Below are 19050 nucleotides of genomic sequence, written 5' to 3'. Positions count from 1 at the left end.
CTTGACAGGGTCAGACCAAAGGTCCATCTGGCCCAGCATCCCATCTGCTGACAGTAGCCAGCACCAGGTACCCTGGAGGGGGTGGACCGAAGACAACGATCAGGTGATTTGTCTCCTGCCATCCATCTCCAGCCTGTGACAGAGGCCGGGGACGCCCTTCCTACCTGCTGGCTCATAGCCTTTTATGGGCCTAACCTCCATGAATTTATCTAGCTCTTCTTTGAACTTTCTTATAGTCCTGGCCTTCACAGCCTCCTCTGGCAAGGAGTTCCACAGGTTTGACTGTGCGCTGTGTGAAAAAGAACTTTCTTTTATTAGTTTTAAACCTGCCCCCCATTAATTCCAGTTGAGCTGTGTCTACACGTGCACGCTACTTCGAAGTAGCGGCACTAACTTCGAAATAGCGCCCGTCGCGGCTACACGCATCGGGCGCTATTTCGAAGTTAACTTCGACGTTAGGCAGTGAGACGTCGAAGTCGCTAACCTCATGAGGGGATCGGAATAGCGCCCTACTTCGACGTTCAACGTTGAAGTAGGGACCGTGTAGATGATCCGCGTCCCGCAACGTCGAAATTGTGGGGTCCTCCATGGCAGCCATCAGCTGGGGGGTTGAGAGACGCTGCCTCTCCAGCCTGTGCGGGGCTCTATGGTCACCGTGTGCAGCAGCCCTTAGCCCAGGGCTTCTGGCTGCTGCTGCTGCAGCGGGGGATTCATGCTGCATGCACAGGGTCTGCAACTCGTTGTCGGCTCTGTGTATCTTGTGCTGTTTAGTGCAACTGTGTCTGGGAGGGGCCCTTTAAGGGAGCGGCTGGCTGTTGAGTCCGCCCTGTGACCCTGTCTGCAGCTGTGCCTGGCAGCCCTATTTCGATGTGTGCTACTTTGGCGTGTAGACGTTCCCTCGCTGCGCCTATTTCGATGTTGGGCTGCGCAACGTCGAAGTTGAACATCGACGTTGCCAGCCCTGGAGGACGTGTAGACGTTATTCATCGAAATAGACTATTTCAATGTTGCTACATCGAAATAGACTACTTCAATGTAGGCTTCACGTGTAGACGTAGCCTTGGTGTCCTCTAGTTCTTATATTATGGGAACAAGTAAATGACTTTTCTTTATTCACCCTCTCCACACTGCTCATGATTTTATAGACCTCTATCATATCCCCTCCTCAGCCTCCTCTTTTCTAAATGGAAAAGACCCAGTCTCTTTAACCTCTCCTCATAGGGGACCCGTTCCAGACCCCTGATCATTTAGTTGCCCTTGTATGCAGTTGTAACTGCCAACAAACTGAACCCAAGCTGGAATAGCTGGAGCTCAGTGCATGAGCCTGTACGGTCTGAGCTAAAAGCCCGCTGGCTCTCAGCTAAGGCTGAGAGGAGGCTCATTCTTTCTCTGTGCAGGGGTCTGGGTGCCACTACATGGGACAGTGACTCACACCCCTAGCTGTGCGGGTTACACAGTGTCACATAAAGAGTAGAACCAAGGGCCCAGAAGTGGCCGTATAGGCACGTGATCTATCTAGGTAGGCTGCTGACCTGCCCTTTAGCAGAACAATCGCTAAAGGAAAAGTGCTTCCAGTTTCAAGTAACTCCAAGAACATTTCCCCACCGCAACTGAGGGCGACTTAGTGCAACCCCATCGAACTGGAACAGAGGAAGAACTTGTCAAACTTCATCTCCTGAAAAAAATTCCAGCTCCAAATCACTCTGACGGTCAATTGCTGACGGCACCTCTTCCGTTCTTGTGGGCCCAATCCATGCCCGCTGGTTAAGGAAAACATCGGCAGCCCTCTCCCCACTAGTCCTACCTAGAAGTTTGGCCCCCTGTTGAGAGCACAAAGAACATCATACACAGAAACCCTGCACGAAAAGCAGAGATTTCACTGAGTAAAACAGCACCTGCGGGAGCTATGAACTGTTATTTGGGTGGGTTGCAAAAATCGCTCTGCTTGCCAGGAAAAGAGGCCACTTCCCAGCAGACCCAGGCCTGCAGTTCCCTGAATTGCAGCTGGAATTAGCGTGGCAGTGCGTAGGAAACCAATGCACAAATAAGCCATTCGATCCCTAGCTGGTCGCTTGTGTGCACGGAGGGGGTAATTGCCCTCACAAATCAGCTGAGCCGCTGCCCAGGTGTGGTTTTTTTTTAAATTCCTGGGCCTTGTGCTGCAAGGGGTAGACTGTGTTACAGGCGTGCCGCAAGCATCCAGGGTACAGATCCAATCCCGGAGCCCTGACTCGGGAGCGGGGTTCCCTCTCGTTTTTTTTCCGTCCGTGGGCAGAATAGATATTGTTCCGCATGTGCCTCACTGCGCGGATGCGCACTGCCAGGAGGGGCACACGCTGCCGGCTGTGGCCGCTTTGCTAATAGGCTGGGTGGCGTCTGAATCTCGCCAGGTGGCTGCCCCGGCGCTCAGCTGACAGGGGACGCCGCTTGGCAGCTGCCCTTGCTCTCCGGTTTGTGCAGGGAAGGACAGTGACTCGTTGCAGTGACGCAGGGAAAGCAGAATTCCCGCCCAGTCCCTACCTGGGCCCGCCGATGGGGGGAAGGGGCAGTTGCGCCTGGGCCCGGCCTTTCAAACGGGCCTGGAGCTCCAGCCGCCACTGCCCCACTAGCAGAGTTTGCGGCTGGAGCTCCCAGCCCCTTTGAATTGCTGCAGCAACGCAGACACAGCTGCATGCAGCAGGGTGGCACAGGGCAGTGCTGTGGTCCAGGTGGCATTGAGGGTCACATGTCCTAGGCCCCTCCCCTTCTTCCAATGGCCCCACCCCTTCCAAGGTGCAGAGCCGGGTCCGCCTGCAACCTTGCCCCAGATTCCGCGACGGCTCTTGGTGGCGCTGCCCCTACCGCTGTGTGGAGCTGTTCGGGAGTCCAGTGTGGGACAGGCAAGGCAGGGACATGCGGAGCTGTGACTCTGGGGATGTGTGACCGTAGGGCAGCTTTGGGGGGTAGCTGGAGGACAGTGTGGAGGAGCCTGGTTGGAGGATACTGTGCTCCCCAGGTCACCATGAAGCTCTGAGCACCCAGCATGGACGTCAGAGGGAGTTTGGCTGGAACAGAGGCTGCAGGATTTGAACCTTTCCTAAGCAGTCGTGCGGGGATGTGGCAGTCACCATCCAGTAATCCCTAGGAAACCCAGGGAGCTGGAGTGAGTGATGGCTTTCGTGAAATCCCAGTGGTGTGTTTAGGCTATATTGATCCTTAAGCAGGGTCGAACTGATGCAGAATCCCTCCTCCAGGAGCAATGGGGATCAAGATCTCAGCAAAAAGATCTCAGCAAACTGAGTGATTGGGCAGCAAAATGGCAAATGAAATTTAATGTGGGTAAGTGTAAGGTAATGCACATTGGAAAAAATAACCCAGATTACACATACAACATGATGGGGTCAAATTTAGCTACGACAGATCAGAAAAGGGATCTTGGAGTTATAGTGGATAGTTCTCTGAAGACATCCACGCAGTGTGCAGCGGCAGTTAGTAAAGCAAATAGGATGTTAGGAATTATTAAAAAAGGGATAGATAATAAGACAAAAGATATCATACTTCCCCTATATAAAACTATGGTACGCCCACATCTTGAGTACTGCGTGCAGATGTGGTCTCCTCACCTCAAAAAAGATATATTGGCATTAGAAAAGGTACAGAAAAGGGCGACTAAGATGATTAGGGGTTTGGAACGGGTCCCATATGGGGAGAGGCTGGAGAAACTGGGACTTTTCAGTCTGGAAAAGAGGCGATTGAGGGGTGATACCATAGAGGTATATAAAATCATGAATGGTGTGGAGAAAGTGAACATAGAAAAATTATTTACCTTTTCCCATAATACAAGAACTAGGGGACACCAAATGAAATTGATGGGTAATAGGTTCAAAACTAATAAAAGGAAATTTTTCTTCACACAGCGCACAGTCAACCTGTGGAACTCCTTGCCGGAGGAGTCTGTGAAGGCCAGGACTCTATGGCTACATCTACACGTGAAGCCAACATCGAAATAGCTTATTTCGATGTAGCAACATCGAACGTCTACACGTCCTCCAGGGCTGGCAACATCGATGTTCAACTTCGACGTTGCGCAGCACCACATCGAAATAGGCACTGCGAGGGAACATCTACATGCCAAAGTAGCACACATCGAAATAAGGGTGCCAGGCACAGCTGCAGACAGGGTCACAGGGCAGACTCAACAGCAAGCCGCTCCCTTAAAGGGCCCCTCCCAGACACAGTTGCACTAAACAACACAAGATACACAGAGCCGACAACTGGTTGCAGACTCTGTGCCTGCAGCATGGATCCCCAGCTGCCGCAGCAGCAGCCAGAAGCCCTGGGCTAAGGGCTGCTGCCCACAGTGACCATAGAGCCCCGCAGGGGCTGGAGAGAGAGCATCTCTCAACCCCTCAGCTGATGGCCACCATGGCGGACCCCGCTATTTCAAAGTTGCGGGACGCGCAACGACTACACGGTCCCTACTTCGACGTTGAACGTCGGGCGCTATTCCTATCCCCTCATGGGGTTAGCGACTTCGACGTCTCACCGCCTAACGTCGAAGTTAACTTCGAAATAGCGCCCGGCGCGTGTAGCCGTGACGGGCGCTATTTCGAAGTTAGTGCCGCTACTTCGAAGTAGCGTGCACGTGTAGACACGGCTTATTAGGGTTTAAAAAAGAGCTCGATAAATTTTTGCAGGTTAGGTCCATAAATGGCTATTAGCCAGGGGTAAAGTATGGTGCCCTAGCCTTCAGTACAAGGGCAGGAGGTGGATGGCAGGAGATAAATCACTCGATCGTTGTCTTCTGTTCTCCTTCTCTGGGGCACCTGGCATTGGCCACTGTCGGCAGACGGGATACTGGGCTGGATGGACCTTTGGTCTGACCCAGTATGGCCATTCTTATGTTCTTATGTTCTTAAGCATCTCGTGATTTTTGCATGGTCGTTTTTGTGTTATAGGGTAAGCAGGACTGTGGGCCATCGAGGCCTGCCTGCACGCAGGCACCACGAGGAAACGAAAGACCCGGCTGCCATGTAATTTACAACATGAACCCAATTATGAGGAAATTCCCACTGAGCCCGTACACTGCCCAGAGAACCTAGTCAATAGAGAACGCATTATCTTTGCTGTGCCAGTGGACCGAGGCCGAGTCGAAAAATCATTCATTTTCATGAGGACTCTGCTAATGAGAATCCAGCAATTTAATGGCCTGTTTGAGGGTATAAAGGCAAAATTAGGAAAGATCCATTGATCGTAAATTAGAAGTTTCACTCCCAGTAGGTCTTCTTAATGATCACGGAATTTGCTGACAGTAAGGAAATGGCATAGCCAGCCATATTAAATGGAAAAAAAAAAGTCAGTTAGTGTAATGTTACAGGCATGGTTTTAAATGCACAACCACCAGGAAATTCACATTTTAGCTCCCCCAGAAACAGTCCGTCATTCCCCTTGAGGTGCGTCTGTGGTATTTCTGTGTTATTGTATAAGAGGCTGCTTTTATGCCTTGATACACAGATGCAATTACAGTTGCCATGGGAACCGTAGCTTTGAATTTCCCAAAGTTCAGGCAATTAAAATCCACACTATTGTGGAGGACAATGTGATGCTCTGTTCCTGTGCGAAAGCTGCTTTCTCCCCTGTGCATCCCCAGGGATGAAGTCTCACACATCACGGTCCCGGATATTTTTCACGCGTGTGCTAGGGAATTAGGCCCAGGTTTTCAGACGTATCTGTGCACCTGCTTTGCACTTGTTCTCTGGGTAATTGCATGCTCTGGTGTCTACATGAGCAGGGTAATGTTTCTGGCTTCACCATGGTTGCGTGCACTCTTGCAGTAATTGCCCACATGGCTCGATATGCAAATATGCGCACATTTGCATACATGCCCAAATATGTAGCAAAAGAAGCTTCTCTTCCTGCTGGAGCCTTCTCAGGAGAAAGAGCCCCCTCATTGGATCAGATAAGGGTCTGGATGACAGGCTAAATTGCTGGCCTGTAGCTCCAGGGGTCCTGGGGTGTCCATGTCACCAGGGATGCAGCATTTTAGGAATACATCGATCCTTGACCTTCAAGACAAACTCTTTTTGAGCTCTTGATGCTGAGGGGATGTTGGTGGCCTTTCACTGGCCCTGAACCTACCGTCATAGGCCCAAGGAATAAGCTGTTTTCTGCAGATGATGCCTACAGACTTGCAGTGGGCTTCTAGGTTGTGAGGAGGAAGGGAGACAGAACCCTCTCCTGCAGCTTTGGATTACAGGAGGCTGCCTCTGCCTTTCAGGGAGACCACGCTGTTGGGAAGTACCGGTGCCTCCTCTGCCAGAAGGAATTTAGCTCAGAAAGTGGAGTCAAATACCATATCATCAAGACTCACTCAGAGGTAAGGGAGTGGGCGGGACTCGACGGGGCAGGGACGGGTTGAGGCCGAATATAATTATTGAAACATAAGGCTGGAAGAGGCTTCAGGAGGTCATTGAGTCCAGTGAATAGAGCCCAGGAGTCCTGGCTCCCAGCCCCTTGCTCTAACCACTAGGCTACACTCCCACCCCACTCCTTGGTTAGAGTGGAGGGAAGCTGGGAGCCAGGGATCTTGAGTTTTATTCCTCCCCAGCAATCAAGTGTAGCCTGGTGGTTAGAGGGGAGTGAGGCTTGGGGCCTAGACTCTTGGGTTCTAGCCCCCAGAGCTGAGGGTTGGGAGTCTATCCTAGTGGTTAGAGCACGTGGCTAGGAGTCAGGACTCCTGGGTTCTATTCTGCGTGCACCAAGGCATATGCACCACCAGCGGAAACACATGCTGGAGCTGGGAGTGCTGTGCAGCATGTCAGTCTCCTGAGGGGCCATCCAAGCACACAGCTTACAGGGAGCAATGCTCTCACGAGTGCTTCCCCTGTGAGAGTGAGGCTACGAGGGAAAACAGAGTATCTGTAGCTAGGTGGGAGGCAGAGGCTGGAGGGGTAAATGCCATGGCTGGGGCAGCGCTCGCTGATCTGGGAGGCTCCCTAACCCCCAGTCCCGCTCTTTCTCCTGTTGGATGCAGAACTGGTTCCGAACCTCCTCAGAGTCGGCCCGGAAAAAAAAGAAACGGGACCAGATTTCCCCCGGCAAGGAGGAGAAGACAAACAGCACGAGTGGGAAGAAAAGAGGGAGGAAACCCAAAGAAAGGCCCCCGGAAACCTCTCCGAAAGACAAAGAGAGCGCAGCAGCAAAGACTAATCACAAGAAAGCCACAGAGCCCTGGGAGGGATCTCACGGCAGCTCCGAAGGGAGAGAGAAAGGCACTAACCTGCCCACCAACAGGAAAGGGGGTGCCAGTAAGATGCCTGAGAAATAAGAGGTTCGGAGTCTCTCTGAGGATTAGTTTACAGCCCAGGGGCAATGGGGTGGGGCCCCTCCTGGTTTTCTCTCCCCAGCTGCCTGCTCATCCATATTTTTTTTTAAACAAAAAACCACTTTAAGCAAAATCATGGACCTTGTTTCACACTGGAAAAGAAGAAAAGACTGTGTGACTGTCCAGCCATCGCCCCCGAGCACACAGCCATGCCTGTCGCCTCCCCTACACACACGCTTGTGCGTACCAGGGTTCCCTCTAATTTTTCCACCCATGGGTGGAGAATAAATTTTATGCGCACTGAGGCATGCGCGGATGTGCACCACCGAGGCAACACATGCTGACGGCTGTGGGTGCTCTGCTACTTCGCTGGGCAGCGCCTGAATCCCCCAAGCTGCCTCCCAAGCGTTCAGCTAACAGGGAACACAGGGGTGTACAAACAGGCTACACTGCTCTTCCTCTGGTGCATCACGTCATGCAGCCAAACCCTTGCACACAGGACCCTCCTCCCCCTCCCTCCCCACACTGACCGTTCCCCAGGAACTCTGTGCGCTGACCTGGTGGTGCCTGAGCAAAAGAAAAGTGCAATAGAGTCAGGGGAGAGGGTGTAAAGGCTTTCGGCTTGGGACGGCTTGTCGGATGGCTGTGCCAGCCTAGGAACCTGATTGATTTCTTTGAGGGTGGGGCAGGGGAGAGAGGAAATTGACCCTGTCTGTACCACGCCTCCAATGGGTGCTACAGCATGGGGCCTGTTAGACGTCACAAAGTAGGGGTGGACTGGCCCAGGCGCTTCCAGTCAACAGGCTTTGCCGGCCTGTTGCGGTGGCTGGTGAGGCTTAGAAAATGCCACTCCCCAAGGCAGAACCTGGGTACAGCCAGGATCGAAAGCACAGGAGGGACTTCAGGTTCATAAGGGAAGCCAATACCACGTGGCACCCTGCTGGAAGAGCCATAGTTCGGGCCTGTTGGTTTCTATGAGGGTGCTAGTGCTGGATTCCCAAAGGGGGTGCCGTCTCTCGAAGCCCACCTGTCGATTTCAAAAGATGTCCTGGGTCTCCGCACGTAACCCGTGTTCTGTGGGGTTCCTGGCCTGGCCAGGGTACTGGGCATGATTTCCTCTCCCTCCTCAGGGTGGGCGGATGTGGAGGCCGTCGGCGGGGATGCATTCACCACGTCACCAGGAGTTAGGAGAGCGATTTCTGTCTGTCCTAGCCGTTGTCATTCATACGCGGCAAAGAACACTCAGCAAGGCCTGTGGAGCATGAGAAAAAGATCACGGCTGTCAGAGGTGCCGAGCACTCACCACTCCAGCGAAAGCCCACCAAGGCTGCAGGTGCTCAGCACCTCTGGAAATCAGACTCTTTGAAACCAGTCCTGGGGAAGGGTTTTTGATGGGGTTGGAGGGATTTGCTTTATTTTTTTAACTGAAGGCCGGGCCGTTGCAAAATGATCTGAGCTCCTTGGAGCTCCATTGCCAGGTGGAGGGTGGAGGTGGTGGGGGCGGGAACGTTCTGAATTTTGAGAGAACTTTTCCAGACTTTTTTAAAAAACACACGTCAATATAAAATGCTGTATCAAATTGATACTGAGCTGTTGGTCCCTTTGCCCATTAGCAGCAGAGCTGGGTGAATTCTGCAGAAAATAATCCCTGGACGTTTCTTTGCTCACTTTCTGCTGGCGGGAATGACTGAGAAAAGCGCAAACGCCGTCAAGGCTTGGCAGAAAGGGACTTTCGTATTCAGGATCGTGAGCCTTCACCCTAGGCAGCCGCTTCTGGAGCCCGAAGAGTCAAAAAGCTGCTACTCACCAGAGGGTGATGAACTTCTGATAACGGATCCATCTGAGAACATTGCGAGATGCTCACAGACCGAGAGAGAGGTAAAATTCAGCCAAGGGGTCCATGAATTCATCACCCAGTTCTGTTCACGAGGCCAATGAGATCCCTCCAGCTTGAATTTGTTGCACTGGATTGGCACCGAGTGACAATCACAGGTCGTCCTTTCAAGTCACACCCGTGAGGCTTATTGGATGCACTCCTCTCTTGGCTTGTGGTCAGCTCCTTCCCCGGGGGAGCAATGTGCTGCAGCCCAAGGAAGCAGAATCTGATCCTCTGACCTCCTTATTGACCTCAGTCCATAGTACCAATTTCTCATTTACTGGGAGCCTCTTCAAGTGGCGTTTTCCTTTTAAACAAGCACACTTGCTTTGTGGTCCAATTTCCCTGTGCTGAAAGTTCTCAGAACACCTGGCTCTGAACTGCAAGAGAAACTTACCCAGAGTAATGGTCATCTGCTTCTAGGCAAAAACCAGGCTACCTCGCACCCTGATCAGTCCCCGGGGGCTCACTGCAATTCACATCACAAGGAGGTTTCCTGGCACGTTTCTGTAGCGCATTTTTCACCTGCCAGTGAAACAAAACCCAAACAAATGCTTTTCCCTCATTCATTCCAATTAGGGATTTCAGAAGGTTTCATTCAAGAGGAAGAAATTCTGCTTGTTTAGTCAATTAAAACCTTGACCTTCGCTGCCTTTCACAGCCTGCGCTCCATCCCCTCGGTTCTTAGTATTTTGTCATGCTCCAAGGAACCATTCAGGAATAATTAACGTCCTTCTCTGGTGACACATTATTGCTGCCTCAGAGATAGAGCCGTCTACTCCTGATGTCAAGTCAACTCCTCTGGGGAATTGCTGCTTAAGGGCCCACCAAGTATCTTGACAGCTGAATTAAAACGTGCATTTCCCCTGGTAGCACTTCTGAGAAAGTGTGGCTAACGCCTCTGCTACATGCACTGAAAGCCACGACTGAAGGTTTGCTTGGGATACAATCTCTGCATTCTGTCTGGCTGTTGTTTCCCGAATGCTTAGCTGGGCCACGTTTTAAAACAGTTAGTGAACAAATTTAATTAGCCGGCACATCTGGTCCTGTTTGCCTTTTGGGTGTCATCTGTTCTGTTGTTTGTCTTGTTATCAGCTGAGCAAATAACAGGTCTCATCCCCAGAGGGTGAGAGGGGGATTCTTAGTAGCCAGAAGGCCTGTGACTTCCTAGCCTTTGCTGCTGGAAAAACTGGAGCTAATTCTCCTTGCAACTTTGCAGTGCATTGCATAGGAGGTAGGGAAAAGATGACACGGCAAATCTGAGTGAACGGTTTGGAGCTGTTCTGGCCAGGCAGAGCTCAGCAGGAGGGCTGCCTGTTTCAGACAGAGCTATCAAAGCAATAATTACCAGAAAGCCGTTTGGACAGGGTGGGGAAGCACTGCTAAACTGTATCTTATCGATTGGTCCAGAGAGATGCCAGCCTTCCTTGCGCCGGGCTATTATTCCAACTTGCTAAAAGGCCCCAGAGCAGCAGGAGCATTCTGCCACACCTGCGCAGGAATGGAGCGTGGCACAGGAAGGGGGTTGGGCATTTTCCCAAAGAGCACGTCCAGTTCTGCTCCTAAATCCACTGGTCAGCTCCTAAACAGACTGACCTGATTTCTCCAAAGTGCTGAGCACCCAGCTCCCGGTGACGTCCGGGGACACTGCTGGGTGTCACCGCTTTTGAAAAGTCAAGTCACTTTTATTTGGGAGCCTAAATCTGGACTGGGCTGTTGGACCATGGGCTCCGTCTTTCCGTAACATCAGTGAGAAGGGTTTGAATAGCCCCCAACGGAACAGCAGCTGGAAGAGTTTTAGAGGTTTGCATGGGGATCCTGACACAGCAGAAAGCAGGGCTGAAAGGAACAGAACAAAGGCTGGGGAAAGAGGCGAAAATGCCTACCCACCGTGGCACGTACAATGCAAAGAACGAGATTACCTTGAAATGCGTCAGGCCTTGAAAAATGTGGCCCCTCAACCACTCCTGCCGCACCTTCAAACCCCGCAGGGCTCCTCCTGCGCTTTGGCTGTCACAGAGCATGATGGCATCTGTACAAATGCTTCCGCGGGGACACCCACAGCTACCTCCCTTACGGAACTGAGCTCCTACACCCAAAATCTTCCCCTCACCCCGAGCCAGTGGGCCAGTGCCGAGGACTCTGCAAGGAGGAGTGCCCTTCTCACAGCACCAGAGCAGCTAGTGGGGTCTGATAGGTCCTGGCACCAAATCAACAGTTTCCTGCTCTCCGAGGAGATCTCACGGATGTGGGCTCTGCAGCGTGTATGGCTTTCCACAGGGGGGCTTCCTGTGCACCCCTGGAAGAGGAGGCAGGACTGGCTGCATCCTACTGGAAGCACCTTGACCTTAATTTTCAATGGTAGTGGCGTGTTTTTTATCAGTAGACTTGCAGGCGGACACTGTGGTTCTGTGACTGCCCCGATTTACAAACGAAAGCAGTGTGGGCAGATACTCTCAACACGAGCCGAAAAGCCAGCACTCCGGGAGTTTCGTCTGGCTCTGCACGCTTCCAAAGGGGATCTTCTGGAGAATCACTGTCTAAGAAGCTCCTCTCCCGTGGTCCGGTAGGTTCTTTCCTGAGGCCTTTCTTGAGTGTGGGATGGGTTGTGATGAACCTGGGGTGTACTGCAGTTTATATCTATGGCAGGGGCATGGATGGACCGACCAAGCCACACAATCGGGTGCAGAAGCCGGGTCTCCTAGACTTGCGTGTCTGAGAGCACTTGGCTCTGGGGTTTCCATTCAGTTTCGTACAAGGAGTGGAAATTTAGAGCCAGGTTCCAGTTTGGAACTTTCCAAAAGTTTGGAGGCTGTTTGGCTCTCAGTGTTGGCTGCTGGCCCATTTTGGATTGCACGGGCTAGGGTTGCTGATTTACGTGCACCCCAGCAGTGCAAGCCTCAGCCATCTGAGGCCTGAGAAGGTGTATCTGCACTGATGGCGGGGGGGTTCCTCATGGGTTCAAATGGGAGAGCAGCTGCCCCTGCTTTTAGATCTCTCGTTACTTGCTCAGCTCAAGTCCCTAGAGGGATGGGTTCTGCTCCGCGGCAACCAGTTTGGGGTTCGGTCCTGCTGGTGGTTATGTGGTCTGATGCTGGGTTTTGGGTGCCTGCTCGAACACAACAGGCCAGGTCCATGCTGCCTGGGACAGCCATGTGTTTAGGTGCTGGGTCATGGGCATTTGATGGGCTTGTCCTCGGTGGCTTGTACAGTGACACAAGTTTGTGTTGCTGGTGGAGCTTCTCCTGTATCTGAAGTGGTTGAGCCTCTTCCCTGGGCTCCGTGCCTCTTCAGTTCAGCTCCCCCCAGAGCAATGGTTGCCTCACCCAGGAGTTAGCCCAAGGCCTGCGATTTGTGAGTTCAAGCATGCGCCAAGATGGTTTGAATCACGCAGGAGTTGGTAGCCCCACAGGAAGGGCAGAGCAGAGGAACAAACAGCCAGAGGCAGAATGTGCCTGAACTGCACACCTCCCTCTACCCAGTACAGCTGTCCAGTGCCGGTGGAGCCCAGGGCCTCACCCTTTGGACCACCCTGAGCACAAGGCAAGAACAGTCCGTAGGTCATTTCCCCACCAGCCCCCCACAGAGCTGAGGGCCTGCAGACCTTGCAAAGCCCCATGCCCATCCTCTTACTGCACATCTGTGTGTAGGCCAGGCAGTAACAGACCCCCGGAAGGGAACACGATGCATTCAGGATTCCTTGTTGGGAGGGCGTCTTTACTATTCGCCTTTCCACAAATCTGCCCCAGCTAGCTGCCTGCTTTTAGCAGCCGCTGATCACATGGAAGTCACCGGGGCCTGCGGCTGCCCAGCACCTCTGATAATCAGCCGGTTGATCTGTACTAGAAAAACAGCCCGTTACGCAGCACAGCAGAGTGCGTGGGTCAGTTGGTATCCACGCACCAGGACTTGGACTTAAATCACACAGACATAGGGCGGGCCCCAGGGCAAGGTGGGAGGGGGACCTAGTTCCACACCCCCAGAACGGGCGGGGTCAAGGGCACAATGGGAGAGGCCTAGGGCAGTTAGCCCTCAGGACGGATTGAATCATGGTTCTGGGCTGCTCCCACATCCTGCAGAGCCCTGGGACAACTGCCCCTTTGCTCCCCGCCCTCCATCAGCAGGCCTGGCAGCTGTTTTACAGTAGTCAGTCACCAGATGCAGATCAGGGGCTTAATCAGTATCATGACCCCTCTCAGGCGAACAGCACATGATCTATAGGGAATTAAGGCACCTGCCCTGAGGAGCTTCCATTAGAGTCATGCAGAGAAGGTTTCATCTAAAGCGCACGTGTAAGCATTGCCTTCCTCTTGGGCTTGGCAGGCTCGGTGCGTGCAACTGGGTCATGCGCAGGAGCGCTTTCCCAATGATGGGGGTCCGAAGGACTTGGTGCTCCAACTCCTGTATTGACCCAGTTCTGAGCACTTAGCACTTCCAGCTCCTGTTGATGGTGCTGGGGCACGTGGTGGTCACCCTGAGGATGCACCAGAGGGGAATTCTGGGACTCCCTGTCTGTGTATGAATAGCAAGATGGCCTTTGGTCCATTTCATTCCTGGTCACACCTGCATAGATCACAGGCAGTGGACTTCGACCTCCTTCATCTCTACCCAGAATCTCATGGGTTACATTCAGGCTGTCTGATCAGACCACTTGAAGCATCATCTGTCCACCCTGCAGAAAAAGTCTTGTGAATCTGCCTTCTGAAGGCAGGTTGCGTGACTTTGTCCTTCTCTTTGGTATGCTTCAGTCTTGCCACCGGGGATGGGAAAGGAGAGGCAAGCCGCAAATATAGCCTGTCCCACGCATGGCAAGGCTGTGGCTGGAGAGAATGGAAAAACTGCAAATCAGCTGAGTGTCCTCAACCCAATAGTGAGGAAGGCACAAAGTAAAACCTTCCCCCAGCAGAGGCTGTTGGAGACAATACTTGAGTCCCTGTCTTTATAAATCCTGCTTCCCAAGAGGCATGTGGCTGTAATTGCTCTGGTTTAGAATAATTTCCCAGTCCCTGCTCCAACTTACAGAATGCCTGAGCAGCTGCAGCTCTATTCTTCTCAGCTGTGCAAGCGTTGTTGAGATTTGCCTTCAAAATAGCTTTTCATTGCCCTTCAGCCTTTCTGTTTTTCCAGCGCAAGCAGCTGCAGAACAAAGAAAGGAGCCCCGGACAAAGCCTGGGAAAATGCACATCAGTAAAACAAATGCAAGCTACAGATTCAGCACCAGAGTTTCAAATGTGTTAGATGTTTTACAAGGGCATGTCTAATTTGCGTTCACTGTTATCACAGTTGTATGCACACATTGGGTAACTGCACGTGCAAATTTACCTGACTAGCCACTTGCCCATACAGTTTCCATGGTTATGCCTGCAGCATCAGACATTGGGCGTGCAAGTCGGGGACTCATTTGCACATGGCATTCCTTTGAAAATATCAGGCCATGCAACTTCCAGAGTCATCCGTAGCCTGGGGAGAAGAGCACCACCAGAAGAATACTCTCTGGCCAGACGTGCCAGCCATGTTAAGCTCTGTCTTACTGCCTCATGGTCTTAAAGGCCTTTTCCTCCCTCCCTCTCTGGAGGCAAAGCTTGGTGTGTCTTGAGCTCATTTCTGCTCTCACGGGGATCCCTGGCAGTTTCTGCTGTGTGTTCATCACACCCCTGTTTGGTCCACACTCACCCCTAATCTCCGACGTTCTAGATTCTTGGTAACCAAAGTCTAATGACCAAGAATTCCCAGGTGTGCTATTCCCCAGACACAATGGCAGCCAAGTGCTTGGACTGACAGTCTAGCGGTCAGTGAGCTATTTGTATAGTATTTCACTTTCCATTTTTGTTCGGCACTGACACTCTCTCTTCCCAGCCTCAGTTTTCAGCTGTCCAGCTCCTGCCCCAGAGGGCTGGAGGAATATCCTCCAAAGCCCGTCCATGGCATTCAAGTCCAAGGGAGTTTCTGGGTAGCAACGGGAGGTTTACGTTGCCTGCCCTTTTCTGCCACGCTCAGTTCTCAGGGATACAAGCGCAGTGCCGCCATGCGAGTTACTGCCCAAGCAATGCAATAGTCGTCTGGCCATCTCCAGCTCTTCTACCGCTGTAGTATCCAAGTAACAATATTGCTGGTGGCTGGAGACCAAGAGCCATGGGCTAGCCCCTAGGACAGCCCTTTTGCACTATGGTGGCCTGGCAAAGGGGTCTTAAAACTGCCCTAACTGGGCAGCTTTGGGTTGCTTGGCTGAAGGGGGAAATCTCTGGGTGGTAACGATCCAGCAGTCCTCTCAGCAGCTCCCTGTGCCTCTGTTCATGCCCTGCAAAGCTGGGCCAGACCCAAGGCCATTACAAATGCAGCTAGCTCCTGGCAGGTCACCAAGCCCATGAGGTATATTTGTTTTACGTTTGCAAGTGGCAGCTTCTGTGACCATTAGAGAACATCTGACATGGCTGCTCTGGAGCTCCCCCGGTCTGGGCTACTCCTGCTGGACCAGTGCTTTGTCAGCTGACTGCAACAGGAGCTTTTCTGACGAACGCCGCGCCTGCCAGAGCTCTGGGGAATTGGGGGTGGGAGTTCAGAGACCAACCGAAGAAAGACATTTTCCGCAGTGCAGCAATCAAACCCACTCAATACCAAGGGAGGGACCCTCGGCTGGGGAGATCCGGGGAGTTCCCCTCCCAGGATCAGAGCTGCTCGCATCTTCACCAAGAAGATGGCAGTAGCACTCCAAGGCGACCAGTGCAGGGAATCTCTGGAGGAACAATCCTCATTCTCATGCCCCATACCTTACCACTGCTTCTGGTGTGCACAGGGCTGTCCCCCACACCCACCTGCCGGTGCACCACAGCCTGAGAGCACAGGTTGAACCTCTAATCTGGAACTCTCTCGTCCGGCAACATCCGTAATCTGGCAGGATGTTAGTTAGCTGGACGACCACTTATCAGGGGTGTGGCCAAGCTTCCCATGGTCCCGTAAAATTTGTTTATAGCCATCAGTCCTGGTTGTCAGTGTTCTGGGCCGTTATTGAGCTGTAATTTACCCCTAAATGTCTTGTAAGAGCCCAGCAAGTAGTGGAAGTGTTGGTAATGGGCTAGACAATATTGACCTCCCAGGCTCTGACAAATTCTCTCGGCCAGCATCTGTCAGGTCCTGAGAATGCTGGATTAGAGAGGTTCAACCTGTAGTGTTGACGTCTTGTGGCACCTTATAGACTAACAGATATTTTGGAGCATAAGCTTTCGTGAGCAAAGACCCACTTCATTAGATGCATGAGTGGGGGGGTGGTTTCAGAGGGGTATTTAAAGAATGGGGTCCCAGTGAGAGGGAGGGCCAGAGCTGACAAGGTCTGTTCAGTCAAGGCGGAAATGGCCATTCCCTCCCTTTTCCTGGGACCCCACTCTTTAAATACCCCTCTGAACCCCCCCACCCGGCGTGAATCATGCATCTGACAAAGCGGGTCTTTGCCCACGAAAGCTTATGCTCCAAAATATCTGTTGGTCTATAAGGTGCCACAGGACTTCTTCTTGTTCTCGAAGCTACAGACTAACACGACCCCCTCTCTGATAGGAAGCTTATGCAGCTCTCAGGCTGCACCATTCCGGGGGGAGAGGACAGGACTGCCTTCCACGTGCATCGAAAACAGCATGGCACTAAGGGTGGGTCGGGGGGGGGGCCTCCTGCGCTCTCCCTTGCACGGTGCCGATGGTAGCGCTTATTTTACGTCCAGTTCAATACTGTGGTGACAGCAAGGTCCCTTGGAAGGGGCGTGCATGGTGAAATGGTGTCCCCGCTGCGCCGGGTGGCTCTGGGTGGGTGTGCGTTGCTGTGGATTGTTCCGTTTGCAGTTCTCCATAGTACAGCATTTGGATACAGAGATTGAGCAGCTGGTCTGTGCATTTGCCTGTCCAACTGCGTCACTCTGACCACAAAACAGCTGCCGACACATGCAATGGGCATGTGTATGAACTCGTGTTCCCAGCGACGGGTCTTGTGTGCACACAGCAGTGCATACGTAACCGAGAGCACGTTGTTAGAAAAGCGTTTGCCTTGATGTCCACGTTGTCCGACTCCCAGTGGGAGTGTAACTTTCTGGCCCTGATGCTTATGACCACGAAGGCCCCTTTCTGCCCCTCTGGCAACGTAAACGGGACTTTTAGTGCAAGTGATCACAGAACACGAGAACGGGAAGGGATCTCGAGAGGTCAAGTCCATTTCCCTGCCCTTGTGACAGGACCAAGCACTGTCTAGCCCATCACTGATAGATGTCTATCTAACCTGCTCTTAAATATCTCCAGTGATGACAGTGTCCCTAGGTAATTTATTCCAGTGTTTAACCACCTTGACAGTTACAAAGTTTTTCCTAATGTCCAACCTAAACCTCCCTTGCTGCAGTTTAAGCCCATTGCTCCTTGCCCTATGCTCAGAGGCTACAGAGAACAATTTTTCTCCCCCCTCATGTCACTTTTTCAGGTATTTGAAAACCACTATCATGTCCCCTCTCAGTCTTCTCTTTTCTTCACTAACCAAGCGCAGTTCTTCCAGTCTTCCCTCATAGCCCACGTTCTCTAGCACTTTAATCATTCTTGTTGCTCTTCTCTGGACCTTCTCCCCATCTTTCTTGAAGTGCGGTGCCCAGAACTGGACGCAACCCTCCAACTGAGGCTGAATGAGTGCGGAGTAGAGCGGAAGAATGACTTCCCATGTCCTGCTCACAACACTCCTGTTACTGCATCCCAGAATCACATTTGGGTTTTTCTGCAACAGCATCACACTGTTGACTCGTATTTAGCTTGTGGTCCACTGTGACCCTTAAATCCCTTCCTGAATAATCAGCCCCTCTGAGATCAGCAGCCCTCTCCTGCCTTCAGCTTCAGGGTCTGCAGGCTCCCCCAGGGAAGCGGTGCCACAGCACATTGGCCATTGCTCCCCCTGCAACCACGGAATCACAGAATCCTAGGGCTGGAAGGGACCTCAGGAAGTCATCTAGTCCAGCCCCCTGCTTCAAGCAGGATCAACCCCATCTAAGTCATTCCAGCCAGGACCTTGTCCAGCTTGGACTTAAAAACCTCAAGGGATGGAGAACCCACCACCTCTCTAGGCAATGCATTCCAGTGCTTCACCACCCGCCTGGTGAAGTAGTTTTTCCTAATATTTAACCTACACCTTTCCCTCTTCAACTACTGACCATTACTCCTTGTTCTGCCATCTGACACCACTGAGAACAGTTTCTCACCCTCCTCTTTAGAGCTCCCCTTCAGGACGTTGAAGGCTGCTGTTAAATCACCTCAAGTCTTCTCTTCTGTAAACTAAACAAGCCCAAATACCTCAGCCTATCCTCATAGGTCTTGTGCTCCAGACCCTTAATCATTTTTGTTGCCCTTCGCTGAACCTGCTCCAGCAAATCCACATCCTTTTTATATTGGGGGGCCCAAAACTGGACACAATATTCCAGATGTGGCCTCACCAGTGCTGAATAAAGAGGAATAACTACTTCTCTAGATCTGCTCGAAATGCTCCTCCTAATGCACCCTAGTATTCCGTTAGCTTTCTTGGCTACAAGGGCACACTGCTTACTCACATCCAGCCTTTCATCCACCATAACCCCTAGGTCCCTTTTCATCGTACTGCTGCTGAGCCAGTCGGTCCCCAGCCTGTAACAATGTTTGGGATTCTTCCACCCCAGGTGCAGGACTCTACACTTCTCCTTATTGAACCACATCAGATTTCTTTTGGCCCAGTCCTCCAATTTATCCAGGTCCCTCTGGATTCTTTCTCTACCCTCCGACGTATCTACCTCTCCCCCTAGTTTTGTGTCATCTGCAAACTTGCTGAGGGCCTCCCCGGGCCTCCACAAAACAACCCAGTCCCTCATCCAGGTCATTAATAAAGA

The 19050-nt window shown here is 52.1% G+C and overlaps 1 protein-coding gene across 8 annotated transcripts in view; it reads left to right on the top strand.

Annotated features, from left to right (window-relative positions):
* The window catches only part of ZNF512B (zinc finger protein 512B), a 102543-nt gene that overhangs the window by 71092 nt on the left and 12401 nt on the right, over nucleotides 1–19050 (top strand). For 5 of the 8 annotated variants that reach the window (XM_075011652.1, XM_075011651.1, XM_075011649.1 and 2 more), the window contains 2 exons: nucleotides 6257–6355; nucleotides 7013–14263. In XM_075011652.1, the coding sequence (XP_074867753.1) occupies nucleotides 6257–6355; nucleotides 7013–7306 (393 nt within the window). In that variant the 3' untranslated portion in view covers nucleotides 7307–14263. Of the gene's footprint in view, nucleotides 1–6256; nucleotides 6356–7012; nucleotides 14264–14306; nucleotides 14445–14525; nucleotides 16386–19050 lie in introns of those variants that run through there. The other 3 variants (XR_012647861.1, XR_012647860.1, XR_012647859.1) reach the window with 3 other exon arrangements.

The sequence above is a fragment of the Carettochelys insculpta genome, chromosome 17 (assembly GCF_033958435.1).
Source record: "Carettochelys insculpta isolate YL-2023 chromosome 17, ASM3395843v1, whole genome shotgun sequence".
Classification (NCBI taxonomy): Eukaryota; Metazoa; Chordata; order Testudines; family Carettochelyidae; genus Carettochelys; species Carettochelys insculpta.
The sequence above is the reverse complement of the archived record's forward strand: the minus strand, read 5'-3'. Positions and strand labels throughout refer to the sequence as shown.